Below are 21,788 nucleotides of genomic sequence, written 5' to 3'. Positions count from 1 at the left end.
TGTAATGTGTTTTTATGGGTCTTTATTTACATTCTCATTCATTTTTATTCAAATAAGATATGTACAGAAAGTACAGAAAAACAAAAACAAACTCCATAGATGTTCAACAACTGAATGTCTTCAACATTTTAACCTTTGTGTTGTCCTTGGGACATTTTGTCCCTGTGGACCACAGGTGTATGGAAATCGGGACGATTGTTTAGTATGTAAAAGATGGATGAAGTCACTGTGATGTCATTCAGTGGTCTTTGGACTGTTTGTTTTATGGAGATAAATGTTTAACCTCAGTTTGCTGCTCCGTTTGGTCTCATTTCATTAACCCTCATAATGTCCTCCCGATTTCCATACACCTGTGGTCCTCAGGGACCACCGTTAGTTAACATCCAGGTAGTTAAAAAAATAGCTTAGACCTTTATCAGTGTTCCTGCAGGCTCATCATTTATTTTGTTAGCATCTCATTAATTAAGAGTCATAAACATGTCTATTATACAGTTTACACATAAATACACATTGTACGCTGTCTAAACATTTGTGCACTATCAAATACAGTTCCTACATTTTTGAAAGCTAAAAAGTAAAAGATGAGGGAAAAAAGCAGGCAGTTATCAGCACACAGACAGCAAATCATATTCTCATTTAGCTTCTAAACAGGCGCACTGTTTAGCTTCTGATATGAGCAATAGCAGATGACACGCAGCCCAAAAATAGAAGGGAGCTCAAGATGTCAGAGCAACCACACATGTAAATAATGACTGTAAATAGACACACATTTTGTTACTCTAAAATGTAACAGCTATTACACAATGCATGCCATTCAGCTCATTACTGCGGGCTTTGGGAAGGGGTACTGTAAGAATTAAGGCTTTGTGGGGGGGGGGTGCACAGCTAAACAGTAACACTGTTCAGATTTTATTGGTTATGCGTTGGAGACTTTTGGCTTTTGTTGTCTTTAAAAAAATATCAACTGGTAGATGCACGCCTCTCACATATGAGTGTCCCTCTGGGGTCAACCTTTCTTTCTAACACTCTGCTCTCTCACACTGGCTATAAATACAGACTCCTATTAGTCCACTGTTACATTCTCCCACTAAAGCCCCGCCCCTTCCCTGTCCCTTGCATGCAACACAGTGTGAGAGAGCTGCAGTGACGTCTTGCTGTATATCTCATTAGAGGATATCATAAAAAGCCTGTTGCCACAGCAACCGCTCCCTATGTTTCCATAGCAACCGGGCGCCATGTCAAGGTGGTTCATTCTCCCTTTACTGAAAGGGGAGGAGACGATGGTGAGTGATGAAACAGAAAGCAGCCTGAAAAGAGGAGGAGGAAGAGGGCTAAATTTGAGTGAATCTGACCCCTGCTGGTCACATCTGGGTGTTGCGGGACACATCCTGAAAGAAATTGGAAGATCCAGAGCTCAATGTGTGAAAATATCTCAAAGAATGTATTTCTTCAATGGCAAGTGATAAATAAACAGAGAAGTCAAAAGTGTGATAAGTATTGATGGTGACCCACAAGCACAAAATAAGCCTTCCACTGTTTTTTGCGAATATAAAGCACTGCATCGTGGACGGTGATAAACAGCCGGCTCTTTGGGATGGAGGCTGAGAAGAAATCCGCTGCTTCCAGCTGTTCCACGACACAAGCTGTTTTACCACACATAAATGGAGAGAAATATGCATGACAATGAGAGAGCATATTGTAGTCATCTAAATAAATATTCATGTGTCATTGTCATCTGACAGGGCGTAGCAGGGCTCCACCGAGGCTATGACCTTGTCGCATTCATTATGTTAAGCTTCAGTGCCTTAATTCAGCATTAAGGAGAACCCTCTGTCTCTGTTTTTGTCCGATGTGTCCTTTACCTTGGCAGCCTGCTAAGTAGATGTCCAAATCAACTTCTCCAAAGTCCCTGAAAATCTGGGAGAAAAGGACAAATCTCACGTTAGTTCTCTCTTTGTCATCCGTTAGAAAAATGATAACATTTCAGCAGGCACACACATACATTTTTCAGTGTCTTCACAGTGACTGTGTCCACAAAGCTGGTTGTGGAAATGTCCAAGATGATGCTGTGCGTGCCCGATTTGCAGGCCCGTTTTTTCTCTTCATCACCGTGCCGAGAAAACTCTGTGATGTGGTCAGAACCTGTGGCTGAGTCTGAATCTGACATGGTTATGTCAGGTTCATAAGCCAAGTTCATTTGGCCTTTATGAAGGCCATCTGTAGCTGTTTCTGTCATGCTAAAGTCCACACTATTCCCGTTTCTCTCTCCTTTTGTTCTTTCAGAGACAGTTTCTATGTTCATCTGGGACTCCTTTAAAGAGAATGTGCAACTTAGTGACTAAAGATTCTGACTTACTGATATATTTTGGAAGAATTAGCAAAACCTTAATTTCAGATCTCATACTTGTTTTTTTGCCTCCTTCTTGGTTTTCTTTTTCTCTTTCTCTTGTCTACGCTTCTGCTTTGCATCTCGTTTCTTCTTTGCTGATAGCAGCTTCCCAATCTCGATTCCAGTCTGCAACAAGAGCCAAGCATCACATTAAAACAGAAAGAGGAGAGAAAGTGAGAAGAGTGAGAGAGATAGTGAAAGCAATTGAGGGTGCTGTAGAAAGCAGAGGCAGATTTCACACATACGCACACAGAGCACAGATTATTGAACACGCAACCACATACCTTCTCCTGCAGGACCTCCAAGAACATCTCGGCATTTGTGTAGTAGATAGTTGCAGATGAACGGAAGATTTTAATTCCAGGAATCTCTTTTGCCTGCATGAAATCACACATTAGAAGGTTTAAGAAACTCACACCCTGCTCTTATTTCATTTGCAGTTTCTGCTTTCCTCAGATGTTGTTTGACTAAACGGAGCTCCTCTACCACTTAATGATTGTAAGTAGATGTAGCCTTACTCACAGTGCCCCACTACCAGGGTAAATCAAAACAAATTAGCATCTAGAGAAGGTAGTTGCACGCTTGCCACCTTACTGCAATCGGTGTAAATGGAAAGGGAACAACCTAATTTCTAAAGTCTGCAATTCTGTGAAGCTGTGATTACAGCTCCAGGAGGAAGACATTTAGGAAAAAAATCTGAATGTTTAAACAAACATGCCAAGGTTTACTCTTGTTTTTTTGTCTAGGAAACCCTTTAATACAGAAGTGCTTAACAAACATGTTTGACCACCTGTCATAAAAACAAGAAAATTAAAATATTTTAAAATTTGCCAAAAGCTTGTTTGACACTAAAAGTTAACCAAGCACAACATTCAAAACTAACATGTCAAAGGATGCAACTAAGTAGCTGCAATTTGGCATGCTAATAAAAAAATAATGCGCTGGACTATTTTTGCTGCTTTTTTGGTTAAACAGTCAATTTGAAAAATCATGGATAGTTTGGTCCCGCCTTCACTGTTGTGATTGGTGTGGGGGTAGGGACAGGCTTAGGGCGTCGGGGGGTTCCCCGGAGGCATTTTCCTTGGGGGGCTCAACCCGGGGTAGCGGTCATGTCCGGTTAGGGGCTCTGTTGGCTCTCAGGTGACTGTTTCCTCGCGGCTGCGTGCAGCGGGACTAGGGGAGGGTCTGTGCTGACGGACGTGGGTTACTGACCTGGTAGCCTGGTTGCCCCTGGGTGGGTCCGGGATGGGCGTGAGGTTCTGGGGGCGCTCCGTCTCTGGGCTGGGGCCCGGGCCGGGCCTCGCGGGCTTGGGTCCTGGTTGGTGTGTTGCCGGGGTTGTGGGCGGGTGGGTGCATGGGGGCCCAGCCCTGGAGCAGGGTGCCGCCGGTGCATCGAGCCACCTGGGGGGCTCTTCAACTGGTGGGGAAGATTGTCACATCTTGCAGGAGCTTTCCTCTCCTCAGGGGCTCTCTCTACAGGAGGGGGAGATACAGGAGAGGTGGAGGAAGATCTCAGCCTGGGTGTTTATTGTCTTATGTAGTCTGGAAGAAGAGTGGATGGTGGGGTGGGTGCAGTTTTCTCTGTGGTGGGGTTGGGTGGACTGTCCTGGGCTCTGTGGGGCCGGGGGGCGCTGCTGCGCTGGGCCCCGGTCTGGATGGGCATGGGCCCCCTTTCCCTGGTGGGTCGCGGAGTATGGGGGTGCCTACTGGGGTCAGCGGGGGAGCTGGCCCCAGGGAGGGGTCACTTGCCCCTCCTTTCCTTCCCTCCCCATCTCCAGCTGCCTCCCTCTTCCCGCTCCACCACAACCACCCACACATGCAGGACCTTGGAGTAGGGGTATGTCACCAGGGTGCAGAGGAGGCCACCCCGTCCCCTTCTGGCTGCCTCTGCCTCAATTTTATTCCACAACTTAGACATTCACATTACTCACACTCTCATTACACATACATATAGGATCTTGGGGGTGGGCACGATACACGGAATCCAAAGTACCATCAGGGTGTACACCCCACCCCTGGCGTCGTTGCCCACCTCTCAATGTTAAATACACGTAGACATTGAGGGCCAGCAGGAGGGACCATGCGCTTACCTGCTGCTCTCTGGCAGGTAGCTCCATGCCCTCCTGGGTTTTAATTGCACCTTAGAACACACATGCATCAACACTACAATGAGCGGGTGGAGGGAGGTTTGGAGTCTTCTCTCACCCCCATTCTCTGCGACCTGCTGAAGCGGGGGGGCTAGGAGGAGGAGTTGGCCGTCCGACTGCGGTCTGGAGTGTGGGGCCTCCCTGCTGCTGCGGAGTCGGGGCGGTCTGCCTCCCCCCACCGCAGGGAAAAGGGTAACACCACCTGGGTCTGGGTGCAGTTCCCCCCCTCCAGGGGCAAGGGTACCTAGACCCGGGGCTTAGAGTACGCTTGGGGAGTGTGATCATGTGTACAGCGTCTCTTTATGTCTGTCTCCACGTTGGTTGAGTGTGGAGTAAGTGTATATGAGAGCATGAGGGTGGGAATGGATGTTTGTATCTGTGTGTGCCTGTATGTCTGTGTCTATATGTCAGGTTGGGTGTCAGGCGCCACCTCTCTGGGGACATCTCAGGCCCTCCAAGGTTTGGAGGCCTATCTCCCCCCACCACCACTTCCCCTGCCAGTGGCGGACTCCCTCAGACATCGGTGCGTTGGTGGTTCTTTGTGTCCGGGGATGGGCGTCCAGGTACACACCGGCTCACTCCTTGGCGGCCGCTTATCGGGGCCTGGAGCCTGGGGCTTGCTCGGGCCACTTCGGAGGTGGGGTGCCCCCGGCCTCTCGGCCTGGGGCTCGGTCACTCAGGCACAGCTGGCTGCCGGCGGAGCTCACGGGCGCGTCACTGCAACTCCCCCTGACTTCTGCTCCGCGGCTGCTGAGTGAGCCCTCATCTGGGACTCTCCTCAGCTCTTTCTGGGACAGTGGCGCAGCTGCCCCTCTGTTGGTCTTCCTTGGTCTCTTGTGTTCTGGGGGCCTCTGGATGTCTGGAGTTTTGATCTCCTCCATACCTGCTTCATGCCCTGGAGGACGGGGCTGTGGCCCCCCCACACCCTCTAGCAGATCATTACATGAAGGAACCTTTTAAAAACAAGCGCGTCCATGCTCACAGGTGTACACACGGGTGATCACACCCACAAACTACACCCTTTTTGGCTCCTACCTCAAAGCACACTGTGTTCTGTTGATCTTATGTGCTGCACAATAATGTTTAATATTTAGTATTTACTGTCATATTCCCATATATCATTGTGATGTTGTTTATTCTATTACTCTTGTTCTCTTCTGCTTGTTTTCTTTTTTCTTTCTCAGCAGGTGACCCAGGTGATTGATATATGCATTTTTTTTTCTTTTTTTCTTCTTTTTTTTTTCTGCTCATTCTGTTGGTTTTTGGTTTTTGCCCTTCTCCCCCGTCCCTCTTCTCAGCTGTTTCTCTTTCCCTCTTTCTTTCTCCCCTTCTTTCCCCCAGTCAAGTCTGTCCCATATTCAGTAAGTGAAAATAAAATAAACAATAAAAGGTGAATCAAATGGACCATTATGGCAAGGCTGGGATGGTCAATTTGGTAAAGTAAATCCGTTGGCCATCTTTCTTTGCCTTTAGACAACAATTCTGATGCAAAAGAGCCAAACGGGACAGGCAAAAAAAAAAGAAAAAAAAGAAAAAAAAAAAAGAAAAATCATGGATAACAACAATAATTATATTTAAGCATTAAAAATATGTTTTTGATTGAACAGCTTGGATTACAGAAACGTAACGACAGATTCTAGCCCCACTATTACTTTAAGGCATAAACACTGAGTGGTGGTCCAACAAACTTGTTGAGCACTCTGTTTCACACGTTCATGCGTCAGTCTAGTGGTGTCTTTCATTTCAACTAGTAGCCTTTCAGTCGCTTCCTTAAAGCTGATATTAGTTTAACTAGTGGAGAAGTGGAGAATTCTAAAACTCAGATTTTTAAAAATCTACCACTATATGCATGGTTAATTTCCTCAAGTAATATATTTATTGTTGTTATTAGAATTTGGGCCAGCTTAAACTTTATTTTATATTTAATTTACCTCCTTGTAGGTGTCTGTGTCCAGATAAAGTTCAGTGCCTGGTAAGTTGCCCAAGATTGAGTAACGTGGTCTGAAAGGCATTAAAAATGTCAAAATTACACCAACAATTTCCCTGCATCTCATTTAAGTACCTCATCGTGATTGCATAGACATTACTAATTAATAATTAGAGTTGTGTAGTTACAGTTGTGTTCTGAAGATGAAAGTAAGCATGGAAAACGCAACGGAGACAGCCAGGCCCAGGTCCAAGTTGAGCACGATGGTGCTTATGAATGTTACAAGCCACACCAGCTAGAGGGCGGTATGAACACGAAACGTTAACAAGGTCCACGGTGCCACAAAGGTCACACAGTATTCAGCTGAGCAGAGTGCCTGCTAAAGAGGATTAAGTCTTACCAAGTCAACCTTGTTGGTCTTCCACAGCAAAGAGACATCCATAAACTGCTTAAACATTCCTTTCAAGTTCACAAACACGATTGTGGATAAGACGGCCTGAGGAGCAAACACAGACACTAATGAAATCACGCATACCCATAACCTCACCGGCTCAGAAACTGCCAGGAGGGATGGCGATCATTAGCAAGAAATGGCTCAGGAAGGAGAGTGTTACCTTGGGGAGATCTTCAAAGAGAGGACCTATTTTCAAAACTGTGATCAGCACAATGATGGAGGAAATCACCCCCGCAACCTTCCAAACACACACACACACACACACACACACACACACACACACACACACACACACACACAATAAATGGTCTCAAGATGACCATAAAAATCAGGTGTAATTTGTTGTAAATGTCTGTGCAAATGATTCAGCCAGTCCAGAAGTTTTCCTTCTTACCCTTCAATGTAAGATCATCATGAAGGCAGATGACCCTCAATCCATGACCCGAGGGTCTCTAATGACTTACCTGCCATACGTCTGTGTGTGTTAACAGTTTAAATGGATGTGTTTAAAATCTTATGTTTGTCACATCAAATACTGATTTTTTTTCCTGTATATTTGAAGATTAATTTATTAAAAAACTGTTCTTCCTCATCCTTTTTTCTTATTTTAGTGCCTGAATTGTTTGCACAGTTGCAGTTTGTGCTGTTCGATCACAGAAGTAGTTGTTTTTACTTGTGTCTTGCCCCCTGTGCTCTCCTGGACAAGACTCCGTGACAACGAGGAAGTTACAGAGTAACAATGAAAAAATCCACCAATAGTGTTACTGAGACCCAACGCGACGAGCTCCTGGAAAGACAAAAGGCAGACAAGACGCAACACTTTGGTTAATGGTATTGATGTGACTTCAGGTCAGCACAACTTTTGGGTCAATGACATCAGTGCACTCCTTATTAATTTTTTTGACCAGGCCAGCACGTCACTGCCACGCTGAGAGACGTGGTCGCAGTAGTTAAGATTCCTGATTGCAAAAAAGCGTGTTGGGCGTTAATTTTTTAGCAGTCTCGCCCTTAGAGCATTTGACTGTTCACACATTGCCTCTGATCCCAGTTAAATAGCTCTGCACGTGTGTCAAAGTGTGCAAACAACAGAATGATTTTTAATCAGTGATGGGAATAACGGCGTTACAAGTAACGGCGTTACTTTTTTCAGTAACGAGTAATCTAACTAATTACTATTCCTATCGTTACAACGCCGTTACAGTTACTAACAAGAAAAATAGTCCGTTACTATTTTTCAACAAACAGACGGTTGAAGCTGTGTTCAGCTTACCGCATCTTATATCAGTTGCATGGAAGTAGCTGACTACGTAAGTAATGTGGACGCTACAGCTTTAAGCAGCTGCGCGCTCTGCAACAGGGCTCACTTAACACCCAAAGAGCCATTTGGACCCGGGTTCCACGCAAAAGAAAACACTTTTTGACATCTAAAATGAAGATAATACTGTATATATTGTTTTTTACATTTATGCTTTGTGTGAACAACTAAGGTGTGTTCCTTATGAAATCCATGAAGTGCTACAGAGAAAATTACATTTTATTTATGTAATTAACACATTTTGAACTCTTAAAGAAATATAACAAAAGGAAAGACACCCAGCTGAACTAAAATGATCCAGCAAACAAAAACTGTTGTGAGCCGCCACCCTTATATCGCCTTTGGGATTTTGGAGCCTTGAACTGACTTTTAAAAAATAATTGGAAAAAAAGCTCTATGCTGCTAAAAGATGAAAAATAGATATTTGCAAAATTCTGCCTAAATATGTATTTTACCTGCTTAATGTGTGTGGCAGGGCGTGGTCTGCAGCGCCGTTGCAGGGGAGGAAGACGCACCTGAGCACCCGCAGTCACGACTCGCCGCCTTTACGTCTGCGCTCTCTCTGCTGTTGTGTTGGTGTGTGTTGGGCTGTGAGCTGCAAAGCTGCAGTCGGCTGTATGCGTACAGCAACCGTGTGTGAAAAGTGGTCAATAAAGAGATGCTGAAAAGCGTGTTCATACAAACATCGTCGGGTCTGCCGTGATATGTTTACAATGGGACTTCTGCTCCTGAACCTCTGCGCACAGTGTCTGCAGGTCGGGGCTGTACGAAGTCACTTTCATCTTTACGCAGGACTGTAAGCTGTCATCTGTGAGGCGTGAGCGATGTTTGTTTTTAACATAGTTCACGGTGGAGAATAGCTGCTGACATAATGTGGATCCGAAGAGCCATATTTGGGCTACCTGGGGTTAAAAATCTCGATAAATGCACGACGTTTCGGCGGGTATACCGGCTTCCGCCAGTGTGACGCTTATTTTGAGCGATGAAAAAATAATAGAATATAATTTTATTTTTATATTTCAATATCACAATAATCTTCCAATTTAGAACTACAAGTTAAAAAAGAACTAACATAAATAAAATACACTTCAGCCAAAAAAAATTTATTTTCCCAAACCACGCGGAGCCGCACTATAAGGACTAAAGAGCCGCATGCGGCTCCGGAGCCGCAGGTTGCCGACCCCTGGTCTAGCACGAGACCTGGAGCTCAGGGGGCAAAACAATCGCATGAGTGCTGCTGTTTGACTGAGGAAGAAAAAAGTAGTTGTGGTAAGCCTTACATGACCACTTAAAGACAAAGCAACAAGGTGACATATACCAGTTTATAAATTGTGTTGATAGGCCACGTAAAACCAGAGTCATGATTAACAATATATACGCCTGTTTTTTCCTCAATAGTTTCGTCACGTTTACTGTCTAAGGACAGCGCAGAGCACTCTCTGCCTATGACCCCCCCCCCCCCCCCCCCCCAAAAAATAAAATAAAATAAAAAAGGGGAAGTTTTAGGAGAGAGAGAGAGAAAGACAGCAGAAAAAGAGAGAGAGAGAGTGAGTTTTGAGACGTGAGAGATTTGTGACGTTTAGCGTGTTTGCAGTGTGTAGTTAATGTGTTGTCTTGTGTAGTTAGTGTGTAGTGTTGTGGATAGTTTTGTGTTGTGTGTCAGAACAATGAGGCGACTGCTGTCTCCTAGAAACAGGAGTGATACACCTGCTGCTGTCAGACCTGCAGGTATCAGGCTGTGATGTTTCCTTTATAGTGGACAGAAATGATGTTTTTGGAGAGGCACAAATAATTTGTGTGGCATCTTATTGAAGAACAGCTGATTGTTCTGTAAATAGTTTGAAATGGTTATTTAAAACAAGGGTAAAAGGTAAATGGATGCAAATAACTTGTGCATATGATTTTAAAATTGACAATTTGTACTTGCATTTAAAGTTATGAAATATGATTCATTAACCCTCATAATATCCTCCCGATTTCCATACACCTGTGGTCCTCAGGGGTCAAAAATGTCCCCATTTCATTTGACTGTTTTTTAAAGTATAAAGTATAAATTGTCAATCAATTCAGTGTTACACCTGAGTTTTACTTAAGACCAACACATTAACCCAAAATTTACCCTACATTATACATTTTAGGGCCACCAGGCCTTGTTTACATAAAGTACACTCTGTTTTTGAGCGAAAATAAAACAAGACAATAAAATATTTAAATGTTCAGATTATTTTGACTATCTGACTAACTACAGAGTCCTGTATGTTGAACTTTAGTGAGAAAGTTAAAGCATAATACACTGTGTATAATGCTTTCAGTGCTCGAGTAGAAAAGCGACTGAAGGAGTATGGGACCTGGCATATGTGCTTGGACTGTGGTAGATTGTCTTTCTCTGTGGCACATGAGAGAGTCATGTATCGTCTGTCACTGGGAAGGATAGAAGACCAGATCAATGTTTCCTCACATCCATCCATCTATCCATCCATCCATCCATCCATCCATCTTCATCCGCTTTATCCGAGGCCGGGTCGCGGGGGCAGCAGCCTAAGCAAAGAGGCCCAGACCTCCCTCTCCCCAGCCACCTCCTCCAGCTTATCCGGGGGAACACCAAGGCATTCCCAGGCCAGCCGAGAGATATAATCTCTCCAGCGTGTCCTGGGTCTGCCCCGGGGCCTCCTCCCGGTGGGACATGCCTGGAACACCTCACCCAGGAGGCGCCCAGGGGGCATCCTTGTCAGATGCCCTGAACCACCTCAGCTGGCTCCTTTCGATGTGGAGCAGCAGCGGCTCTACTCTGAGCCCCTCCCGGATGGCCGAACTTCTCACCCTATCTCTAAGGGAGAGGCCAGCCACCCTTCGGAGGAAGCTCATTTCCGCCGCTTGTATCCGCGATCTCGTTCTTTCGGTCACTAACCACAGCTCGTGGCCATAGGTGAGGGTAGGGACGTAGATCGACCGGTAAATTGAGAGCTTCGCTTTTACACTCAGCTCCCTCTTCACCACGACGGACCAGTGCAGCATCCGCATCACTGCAGCCGCCGCACCAATCCATCTGTCGATCTCCGGCTCCCTTCTCCCAAACTCACGAACAAGACCCCGAGATACTTGAACTCCTCCACTTGGGGCATGGAACTCATCCCCGACCACTCTTTTTCGGCTGAGAACCATGGCCTCAGATTTGGAGGTGCTGATCCTCATTCCCGCTGCTTCACACTCGGCTGCGAACTGTTCCAGTGCGAGCTGGAGGCCCTCACCCGATGAAGCCAACAGAACCACATCATCTGCAAAAATCAGAGATGAGATTCTGAGGCCACCAAAGCGAAAGCCCTCCGCCACTTGGCTGCGCCTAGAAATCCTGTCCATAAAAATTATGAACAGAACCGGAGACAAAGGGCAGCCCTGGTGGAGCCCATCACCCACCGGGACGAGTCCGACTTATTGCCGGCAATGCGAACCAAGCTCTTGCAACGGTTGTATAGGGATCGAATGGCCCGTAGCAATGGGCCAGACACCCCATACTCCCGCAACACCTCCCACAGGACACCCCGAGGGTCACGGTCGAATGCCTTCTCCAAGTCCACAAAACACATGTATACTGGTTGGGCAAACTCCCATGCACCCTCAAGTATCCTGGAGAGGATAAAGAGCTGGTCCAGTGTTCCGCGACCAGGACGAAAACCGCATTGTTCCTCCTGTATCCGAGGTTCGACTAGCGGACGAACTCTCCTTTCCAGCACCCTGGCATAGACTTTCCCAGGGAGGCTGAGGAGTGTGATCCCCCTGTAGTTGGAACACACCCTCCGGTCCCCCTTCTTAAAGATGGGGACCACCACCCCGGTCTGCCAGTCCACAGGTACTGCCCCTGATCTCCACGCAACATTGCAGAGACGTGTCAACCAGGACAGCCCTACAACGTCCAGAGCCTTCAGGAACTCGGGGCGGACCTCATCAACACCAGGGACTCTGCCACCAAGGAGTTGTTTAACTGCCTCAGTGACCTCGCCCCCGGAAATTGGCGGGTCATTCCCCTCATCCCCAGACTCTGCTTCCTCCTCGGAAGACGTGTCAGTGGGATTAAGGAGGTCCTCGAAGTATTCCTTCCACCGCCTGACAATTTTCTCAGTCGACGTCAGCAGCGCTCCACCAGCACTATACACAGTGCAGGTAGAGCACCGCTTTCCCCTCCTGAGACGCCTGACGGTTTGCCAGAATCTCTTCGAGGCAGTCCGAAAGTCTTTTTCCATGGCCTTTCCGAACTCCTCCCACACCCGAGTTTTTGCTTCAGCCACTGCCCGAGCCGCACTCCGCTTGGCCTGTCGATACCTGTCGGGTGCCTCCGGAGTCCCACAGGCTAACCAAGCCCGATAGGACTCCTTCTTCAGGTGGCTCCCTTCACCTCTGTTTCCTCACATTACTGCAAATATTCCTCTGTCTCAGCTGACTCCTCTTTCTTGCTTGATTCTTTGTCTTCATCATAATTGAAATGGATGATGTGTAGTCCTCTGACCTCTTCTATTTCAGTTTCACATTCTGAAAATTCAAGAAACTTCAAGAAGCCCAGTCACTTTCTTTCCAAGCTCCTCAGACTACCATGTCCTGGATGCCTGAGAACCTACTTGAACATAGTTCAGATTCTTCATCACTTTTCTTCACATAGCCTTCTTCCACTTCTGCAGGTGGGTGATGTGCTTCTTCAGAGAAAGGGTAGCATGTGCTCTAAATATTGACAATATTTTCTTTATCTTCTAACCCTCGATCTTCCTGATCATTGATTCTTCCTCCTCATTATACTAGAGGACAATGTGCTTTGTTCTACTGCTCATTACTTTGCACAACATGGTAAAAAAAAAGTATGCTCACAAGCCTCCAGTGCAATGGAGGCCTGTGAGCATACTTTCCGTGTATGTATTATTGTAGGGTCTACCTTACAATATGAAGCACCTTGATGCGACTGTTGTTGTGATTTGGTGCTGTGTAAATAAAATTTAATTGAATATAGAACACCTGCCAATTATACCCTGAACCCCAGAGGGTTAAACATTTTTTTAAAGTAACGCAATAGTTACTTTTCAAGTAATTGATTACTTTTAGAATATTGTAACTCAGTTACTAACTCAGTTACTTTTTTGAAGAAGCAACTAGTTACTATAAATCGTTACTTTTTAAAAGTAACTTGCCCAACACTGTTTTTAATACACCTCTATGTTTGTTTTGGCATTTAAAAAACAAAACATCCAGGTTCTTTTTTTTTTGCATGCATCTAATTTAACCAAACATTAATCATTTCTCTAATGAACTGATTACAAAACCTGATTTACCAGCAAATTATAAACAGTGCAGTTCAGTTCCAGGACATGAGTTTGCATGGGGAATTATTAATCAGGTTACAAAGAACAAGCAAAAAATCGAAAGTGATGCTTCTGTACTGCTTGTAACTCATTTAATTTCTTCTTGTTTCACACAATGTATCTTTTTATTTTAACATTGAATCATGTAACTGACTGATTCAATTATAGTCTGTTATTATTATTTGGGTAATTCAGACACCTGTGACACTTTAAATAACTCTGGAGGGTGCTGAAGAAATAAGAGAAAGCCATTTCCCAAAATTGCACTACTAGTTAGAACTAAGTGAATAAATAAAAATGCACTGCATGAATAGCGTAATCTCTCTCTTTGAAGCTTTAGAAAAAACAATAAGAGTTAATGAAACAATGTAGACAAGTATTTTTGTTGCAGCTCACACTGTCTGAGACTACAATCTAAGCATAAGATCTAAGAATATAATGCTTTGGTTATTTATTCTAATGCAGGGATGTCAAAAATCGTTTGACATCTGGGGCCAAATCCAGCACAGTTTGATCCTAAATGGGCCAAACTAATAAAACTCCCCTTTCTGCCAGTGTAGCAGATACAGAAATTGCAGGAACTTTTCCTTTATTTAATTGGTTATTTGTTTATTAATTACTTTGATGTAGTATGAATAGCCATAGGGAAGTTGGTAAAAAAAGAAAAAAAAAGAAAATACATTTAAAAGACATTTACATTTTAAAATTTATGCCCTGCATTATATTTGGTAAAGCTGTCCAGCGGGTCAAATTGGAGTCTTTGACAGACTGAATCTGGCCCCGGGGCCTTATGTTTGACACTACTTTTCTAAAGCATTAGCTGAAGTAAATTTATTTCAATGAACTAAGCACCTGAAGCAAAATGAACAGAAACCTATGCAGCTGGGCCAAAGCTTGATCAGTGACAACCTGAGTGATTGTTTCCACTAATGTGGCAGGAATAGCAGACTACAGAGTAAAGTCTAATTTTAGGCCAAAGTTGTACTCCTCCTTGTTATGAGAGAGTCAGAGGACTGCTTGTACTGTTTGTGCAGGCCACTGTGCGTGTATGCTTTCCTCACCTGGTTGCTGTCCACCTTGTAGCCATATTTGAGGCCAAATGTTTTGCTCAGAGAAATGTTGATGGCAAAGCCCACAATGGCCACAGCAAAAGCATCTCCTATAACGCCTGAGAAGAAAGTGGTATCTGGAGCACGAGGGGCCTTGAGCCTGGAGCAGAAGAAAAACGTGAGCTGTTTTATCAGCGACACACACAGGAATCTGTTTAATAATTTAGAAACACGTCAAATTAAATTTTATGAATCCCTCTTTAAAGGCCAGTAGCTGTTGTATACATGTATGACATTAATCTCCTATTATGGCTAGTGTTTACCCCACGCTGTTTTATGGCTTCCGTGGGGAAACCTGGATTTTTCCATAACAGGAGCCTTCAGGAGACACGCTGTTACACACACACTTCTTTGCAGATTGTGTGACAGTCTTATCAACAAATTCTGGATTTCTGGCAGAAATGAAAAGGGAGGAAATTTTGTGCCCTGGGTTTACTCCAGCACTTTATTTCCACACAAAGATGAGCTTACCCACTGGGAATTTCTCCAACCACGTCAATGTTGTATTTACTAGGAAGTTCACAGAAATGTGTAATGATTGTTGCTGCTATGACCTGTTGATTAAAAAAAACAATGTCACTCCAGTATCATTAGTTCTTTTTATATTTCTTTCTTGCAAACAGCCCCTTTCGTGTGCAACTATAGCGTTCCCTGGGTCTAGTGTGATCATTGGTGTCAAGACGCTCCCTGCTGGGTGCATAAATCAATACACCTGCTGTTTTACTGGCAGAGAAAGGATGAAAGAAAAACTAAAAGGAAGACTTACAACTACGAGCTCTATTGGAATAGGCAACGGCAGCTTCTGTCGGTAGCAGTCATTGATTTCTTTGACCACAATGAGAACAGCGAGTGCCACCAGGCTAACCACCAGCTCTGGCACCTGAGTCTGCGGCAGCAGGCTGCAAATGTCCAACACAGTCTGTGAAAAGAAGAAAAACAAACAAGTAAGGCAATACAAACAATGATAGTACAAGAGGACTGGAAATTCGGCTAGTACTTAAAGTCAGCAGAAATCTCCAGCAGTGAGGAATACATGTCATCAAAATGCAGCTTCCACTTAAACCCAGCCATCTTTGTGTCTGAAGCAAGTTAATTTAAAGCAAACTTGTGCCTGTCTAATTCAATTCAATTTTATTCATATAGCGCCAAATCACAACAAAAGTCGCCTCAAGGCGCTTCATAGATACAGAGAAAAACCCAACAATCATATGACCCCCTATGAGCAAGCACTTTGGCGACAGTGGGAAGGAAAAACTCCCTTTTAACAGGAAGAAACCTCCGGCAGAACCAGGCTCAGGGAGGGGCGGCCATCTGCTGCGACCGGTTGGGGTGAGAGAAGGAAGACAGGATAAAAGACATGCTGTGGAAGAGAGACAGAGGTTAATAACAGATATGATTCAATGCAGAGAGGTCTGTTAACACATAGTGAGTGAGAAAGGTGACTGGAAAGGAAAAACTCAATGCATCATGGGAATCCCCCGGCAGCCTACGTCTATTGCAGCATAACTAAGGGAGGATTCAGGGTCACCTGGTCCAGCCCTAACTATATGCTTTAGCAAAAAGGAAAGTTTGAAGCCTAATCTTAAAAGTAGAGATAGTGTCTGTCTCCTGAATCCAAACTGGAAGCTGGTTCCACAGAAGAGGGGCCTGAAAACTGAAGGCTCTGCCTCCCATTCTACTTTTAAATACTCTAGGAACAACAAGTAGGCCTGCAGAGCGAGAGCGAAGTGCTCTAATAGGGTGATATGGTACTACAAGGTCATTAAGATAAGATGGGGCCTGATTATTTAAGACCTTGTATGTGAGGAGCAGGATTTTGAATTCTGGATTTAACAGGAAGCCAAAACAGGAGAAATATGCTCTCTCTTTCTAGTCCCTGTCAGGACTCTTGCTGCAGCATTTTGGATCAGCTGAAGGCTTTTCAGGGAGTTTTTAGGACTTCCTGATAATAATGAATTACAGTCGTCCAGCCTGGAAGTAATAAATGCATGAACTAGTTTTTCAGCGTCACTCTGAGACAGGATATTTCTAATTTTAGAGATGTTGCGCAAATGGAAGAACGCAGTCTTACATATTTGTTTAATATGTGGGTTGAAGTACATGTCCTGGTCAAAAATGACTCCAGGGTTTCTCACAGTGTTACTGGAGGCATGTGTGTATTCTCTTAAACTGCTTGATCTGACTTCTTCAAAGTGTGTTTCCAAGTTCAATATTGTCTCATTACAGCAGGTAAAATTACAACTTCATCTAATCTGATATGTGTGTAATAACATCTAGCATGTAAGCTCCTGTAATTCCCTGCATAGCTCCAGTGAGATTAGCTTCAGCTACTGGAACCATACTGGTGACTGTAATTGGACTGGTATATTTCATGAAGCTCTTTTCTGGCATTACTGGCCAAGCAAAACTTTTACTCTAAAAGCCATGTTCTTATAGTATTTTATATCATGCACTTTGTTGCACTCAAGGACACAAACACACAAACTTTGTATTTATTTACAAAGGTAATAGGAATAACTCATCCATTTATGTAGGTGCAGGCATCATAAAACTGTTGTAATTAGTCCAGTGCAGTCATTAAAGAAAAGTTAATGATATAAATTTTTAACTTTGCAAAATTAATTTTTTAAATGTTTAATCGTAAAGGTCAAAGTAGCACAAAAAGTAAATAAATAGTGACAGCAATTTAAAATGTTAGTGTACTTAAGTGTGAATTGGATAGATAATGATTAACACACTCACATAAATGAGGGAGAGGGGGCCAGTGAAGCGAGACGGTGTGATTCCAAACAGGTACTTGAGCTGGGAGACACACACGTGGCATGCCGATCCTGTGGTGTAGCCACGAATGAGGGGCTCAGAGAGGTAGGTGACCACGAAGCCAAACCTCACCACACCCAACAGAATCTTAGGATGTAAAATGACAAAGTCAGTGAAGGAAAGGAGGTGAAATATGCCCTGAAAGGTTTGCTCATCACTTCACTAAAAGCTGTACGTCTGACACACAAAATAGACACACACCTGAAAGATTCCTGTCAAGACTGTGAGGGAACATGCCACCTGTACTCTGTAAGCATCGCGTTTATCGATGTCCACAGTTTCCGTCCCATTAGTGCCATTCACAATAAAGTTACTGTCAGGTGCCAGCCTTTCTGTCACACTCCCGACCATGATGCTGATCACAGCAAATGTACCTGAGCATACAAAATACAGCCATGTGGACACACAGATATTCATAGAGACATGGAAGAATCAGATTAGCAATGCTCCAAAAGGTTGATTCTGTTCATCTGGACGTAGCGTTTTCAGTGGGAGAAACGTTTCGACACTCATCCGAGTGACTTCTTCAGTCTCAGCTGACTGCAGGTTAGGGTTAGTTCATACAGATTTTACAGTAAATCTGTATGAAACTTGGCACAGAGGTACAGTAGGTGTCCCAGAGGAGGGATGTGTTGAAAGCTGGACATCAACTATTCAGGATGATTTTTAATGAATTTAGGAAATTGGCATAATTGTAGTGTATTGGCTGTATTGAATTGAATATAAATGTCATTTAATTTCTGAGGAATTTTACAGTAAATCTGGATTAAACTTGGCACAGAGGTACAGTAGGTGTCCCATTCGAAGCTTCCTTGGGATATCAGCCTTCCCTATTTCCTACTGTGGAAGGTCAGCACTCTGTACCCTCCGTCCAGGCTCATCTACGCAGGTGTCGACGGGTTTGGCGGGCCACTACGCACAAAGGAGAACAACAAACGCATCGCAGACCGGCACTGGACCCCAGCACCCGAATACTCTGCCGGTCAGAAGGTGTGGCTCTCTACCCGCTTTGTTCCCGTCAGGACCGAATTCAAAAAACTTACACCCAATTTCATCGGTCCTTTTGAGATCTCTGCCCTAGTCAACCCTGTCTCTGTGAAGCTGAAGCTCCCTCACAATATGAAAATCCATGATGTCTTCCATGTTTCACAAATCAAACTGTGGTCTGCGCCTGAGTCTGCCTCACTATCCATGACAGTTTCTCCCACTGAAAACGCTACGTCCAGATGAACAGAATCACTTTTTGGAGATTTACTTACCTGGATGATTGAGAATGCATCAAGACAGATTAGCAATGATGTTAAAGCTTTTTTGAATTAGGAAAACAGACATTTTCCACATCACTTACCTATAGAAATGTGTCTCGATGTACCGAAGATGAAGTAGACCAGCACTGGGAAGAGGGAGGTGTAAAGGCCATACACTGGTCGCAGGGAAGCCAGAAGAGCATATGCCATGCCTTTTTAAAGAAGATAGAACGCATATATGTCAGCTTAAAGTCCTTCAGACACATTTTGGTTGCTTAAAAGATTGATAGAAACATCCTTTTTCTGTTTACTGATTAGAGTGGGGTGGGAGAATTGATATCAGCCTGTGTCCTAATTATTGTCTTCAGATTTGGATAAAATTAAGGTAGCTGCTTCTATTACAAACATTTGTACTGAATTTGTGTGGCTAAAGAGTGAGCTCCCTCAAGTGCACAAATTCCCACATACAAACCCTGCGGCAGATGCATGATGCCGACACTGCAGCCAGAAATCAGGTCTCCTAAGGCATTTTCTCTGATGGAGTAACGAGGCAACCAGCTGAGAACAGGGACCCAGGTTAGAAGTATGTGTTTCAGCCTGGGCACCGAACATCTGCAACAGTCATTCCAGAAAGACACAATTTAAGTGCTGATATCGACTTTGTAGTTTGTAGTTTTAAGCTTAAATAAATAAAGAATATCTATGTACCTTTTTATATCTATTAGTCTGCTGAAGAGGGATATATACAAAAAGACTGACAATGTAACTTGTGAACTGTACCACCTGTTACATCTTTTATCAGCTGGGGCTGTAAAAGATTAAGTCACTGTGGCTTAGGGTAGAAATGTGATAAGCTTCCATGGAGTAATAACTAAGTATTTAACAAAAATAAATAAATAAAATAATTAATTGCCTTTCTCCTGCATGAATATTTGCCTTCTTTGTCCCAAAGAAATATGTAAGGTAATAAAGTAAGTCTCGACCTCCTCTGCCATGTTGACGCGTTAACAGTTATGAATTCATGTAATTGAACTGTCAATAATTGCTTTTGTGATTCATCAGTATCACTTTTATGGTCAGATATGATGTGCTGTATCACAAGTTGTTTTAAAGGTTAACCAGGGAAAATTTTCAAAAATGATGAACTTTGCTTTGAGATAACAAAACAGTTAACCAACCAGACAAGTCAAACCTCTATCTAAACATGCAAACTCATTCTCAGCTCTTTAGCTCACTTCATTAATATCTTTTAAATGTTGAGAAGTTCTAACCCTAACCCTTTGTCTTTGCGATAACTTCCCATGTCTTTTAAAAAAAATTACCTCAGGGGCTCTTTCACCTGATCACCCAGTGTCAGTTTAGTGGACCAGGTCTCTTTTTGAGCCACTTCATCCAGGCATAACTCATCCAGAACCTCCCTCTTCACAAAATACTCAACGGATTGCAAGTCCTTCTCCTCCATGTCCTTGTCTACTTGAGCAAATGTCCGAGACCTCTGTAAAGTTGGGTTTGTTTTGAGGGTCCTCTTGAGTGGTACGGACAGTTACAGGTGTCACCACTGTGTGAAGAGAACGAACCCCCCTCAGTGTTCTGTAATAATGCGTCTGTGGGAGTGACTGTTCCTTTTCCATCCTGGTAAGAGAAGATCCACCTCCCCGCATGTCCCTGACTGCACACTTGCACACACCTGATGTAATGTGTGTCTGTGTGAACATACATGTGTGTTGGCCTATGGCAAATAATTTGCTAAAAGTAACTTAAAAGGATGAATTGCAGAAACTGCAGAAAACTGCAACTGAAAAACAGAACACGTGTTGTATAATGTAACGAATGTGCATGAATACAGAGGTTTTTTTAAACACTTACTCAGTTTTATTTTAATTTTATTTTTCTTCCGTAAAGTGTATTTCCTCAGTGAGGGACAATAAGGGATATTTCTATTCTATTCTATTCTGAACCATTCTCTCATAATCTGCTTCTAAATCATCTATAAACACTTTCTAGAATAGAATAACCTTTTATTGTCATTGTACATTTAAAAATGTTTACTATCTTTATTGTTTATCTATTATCTTTATTGCTGTTGAGCTTCAGTAAAGAGATAAAATAACATCATTTTCATTGTCAGCAGAAAATCCATGCCAGATATTTCTTACGGTGTCTGATATGTTTCTTTGAACCTGGCAGACTAGTAAAAACAGGCAACACCCTCGTGGTCTAAATGTCACCAGCTAATCTTATGTATCCCAGCTGCCTGTTTACATATAAGGTAACTTTGTTACACATGCCATGTTTGAAAAATCAAAAAACAACATAGAAAGGTTTTATTTTTGTTAGAGATATTGAAAAGTCATCTGGGGGGGATGTCAAACCCTAAAAATTTGAGTCTGTACACATGATCTGTGTATGTCTGTCAGTACGGCCACTTAAATATAAAGAATTCTGGCCATTTAGCCTTGAACCATTTGGCCTTATAAAACAAACTCATCAATCACACCGCTGGCATCTATGCAATGTTTAATGTTGAGCTGGTTAACATTTAAAGGTTTTTGTCAAAATGACTTCAACTATTGATTGGGCTCTTCATACCTTGAACAGAAAAAGATAGATAACATAGTCAGTGATATAGCTGGGAGGGAATCATTGAACTAAATGAAGGATTTATATTTTGCCCACACTGAAAAAGGTATTTATATTTTGAAAAGCATAGTCTTTGTTACTTTTGGCAAATATGTTAATATTTACAAGAGAATTGTATCAATCTTTATCAATCCTTTTTTTAAATTTTTTTTCTTTTGCATCTAGGACGACATGTCAATGAACTGTACTTGGCAGAACACATAACTTTAGTCAGACATTGTTTATGATTTTGTGTTCTAACTGGTTCACATTTTAAATGCTGTCCTCAGACATTTATGTTTTTATGATGTTGTAAATGAGGATGACAGGTTGATGTACAAGACAAAACACCCATATCACTAGGAGATGAGCCCTTGAAGCCCAGCTTTTGTTCTGTTTTTGGTTCATTTTAGTCATGG

At 43.3% G+C, this 21,788-nt stretch overlaps 1 protein-coding gene across 1 annotated transcript; it reads right to left on the bottom strand.

The window, feature by feature from the left end:
* Positions 1-1,428: 1,428 nt before the first annotated feature.
* Positions 1,429-20,292, bottom strand: LOC101478520 (solute carrier family 26 member 6-like). Its single transcript, XM_004558923.3, has 18 exons — positions 20,073-20,292; positions 19,223-19,362; positions 18,852-18,962; positions 17,705-17,877; positions 17,426-17,590; positions 15,450-15,602; positions 15,155-15,237; positions 14,636-14,783; positions 7,591-7,704; positions 7,078-7,155; positions 6,864-6,959; positions 6,652-6,758; positions 6,468-6,537; positions 2,674-2,766; positions 2,405-2,515; positions 2,003-2,311; positions 1,863-1,917; positions 1,429-1,643 (listed from the first exon to the last, which is right to left on the bottom strand). The coding sequence occupies exons 1-18, from the start codon at positions 20,210-20,212 to the stop codon at positions 1,480-1,482; spliced, it is 2,310 nt and encodes a 769-aa protein (XP_004558980.2). The 5' UTR covers positions 20,213-20,292; the 3' UTR covers positions 1,429-1,479.
* Between the last annotated feature and the right edge of the window lie 1,496 nt (positions 20,293-21,788).

The sequence above is a fragment of the Maylandia zebra genome, linkage group LG20 (assembly GCF_041146795.1).
Source record: "Maylandia zebra isolate NMK-2024a linkage group LG20, Mzebra_GT3a, whole genome shotgun sequence".
Taxonomy (NCBI): Eukaryota; Metazoa; Chordata; class Actinopteri; order Cichliformes; family Cichlidae; genus Maylandia; species Maylandia zebra.
This window is presented reverse-complemented; position numbering and strand designations above follow the sequence as displayed.

Excerpts from the sequence above, each read along its gene's own strand:
- LOC101478520 (XM_004558923.3), bottom strand. The coding sequence starts at position 20,212 with ATGGAGGAGAAGGACTTGCAATCCGTTGAGTATTTTGTGAAGAGGGAG. Across the intron at positions 7,705-14,635 it reads ACAAGGTGGACAGCAACCAG|GAGCTCGTCGCGTTGGGTCT; the intron begins GTGAGGAAAGCA and ends TTGTCTTTCCAG. Across the intron at positions 2,312-2,404 it reads AGAAGGAGGCAAAAAAACAA|GAGTCCCAGATGAACATAGA; the intron begins GTATGAGATCTG and ends TTCTCTTTAAAG.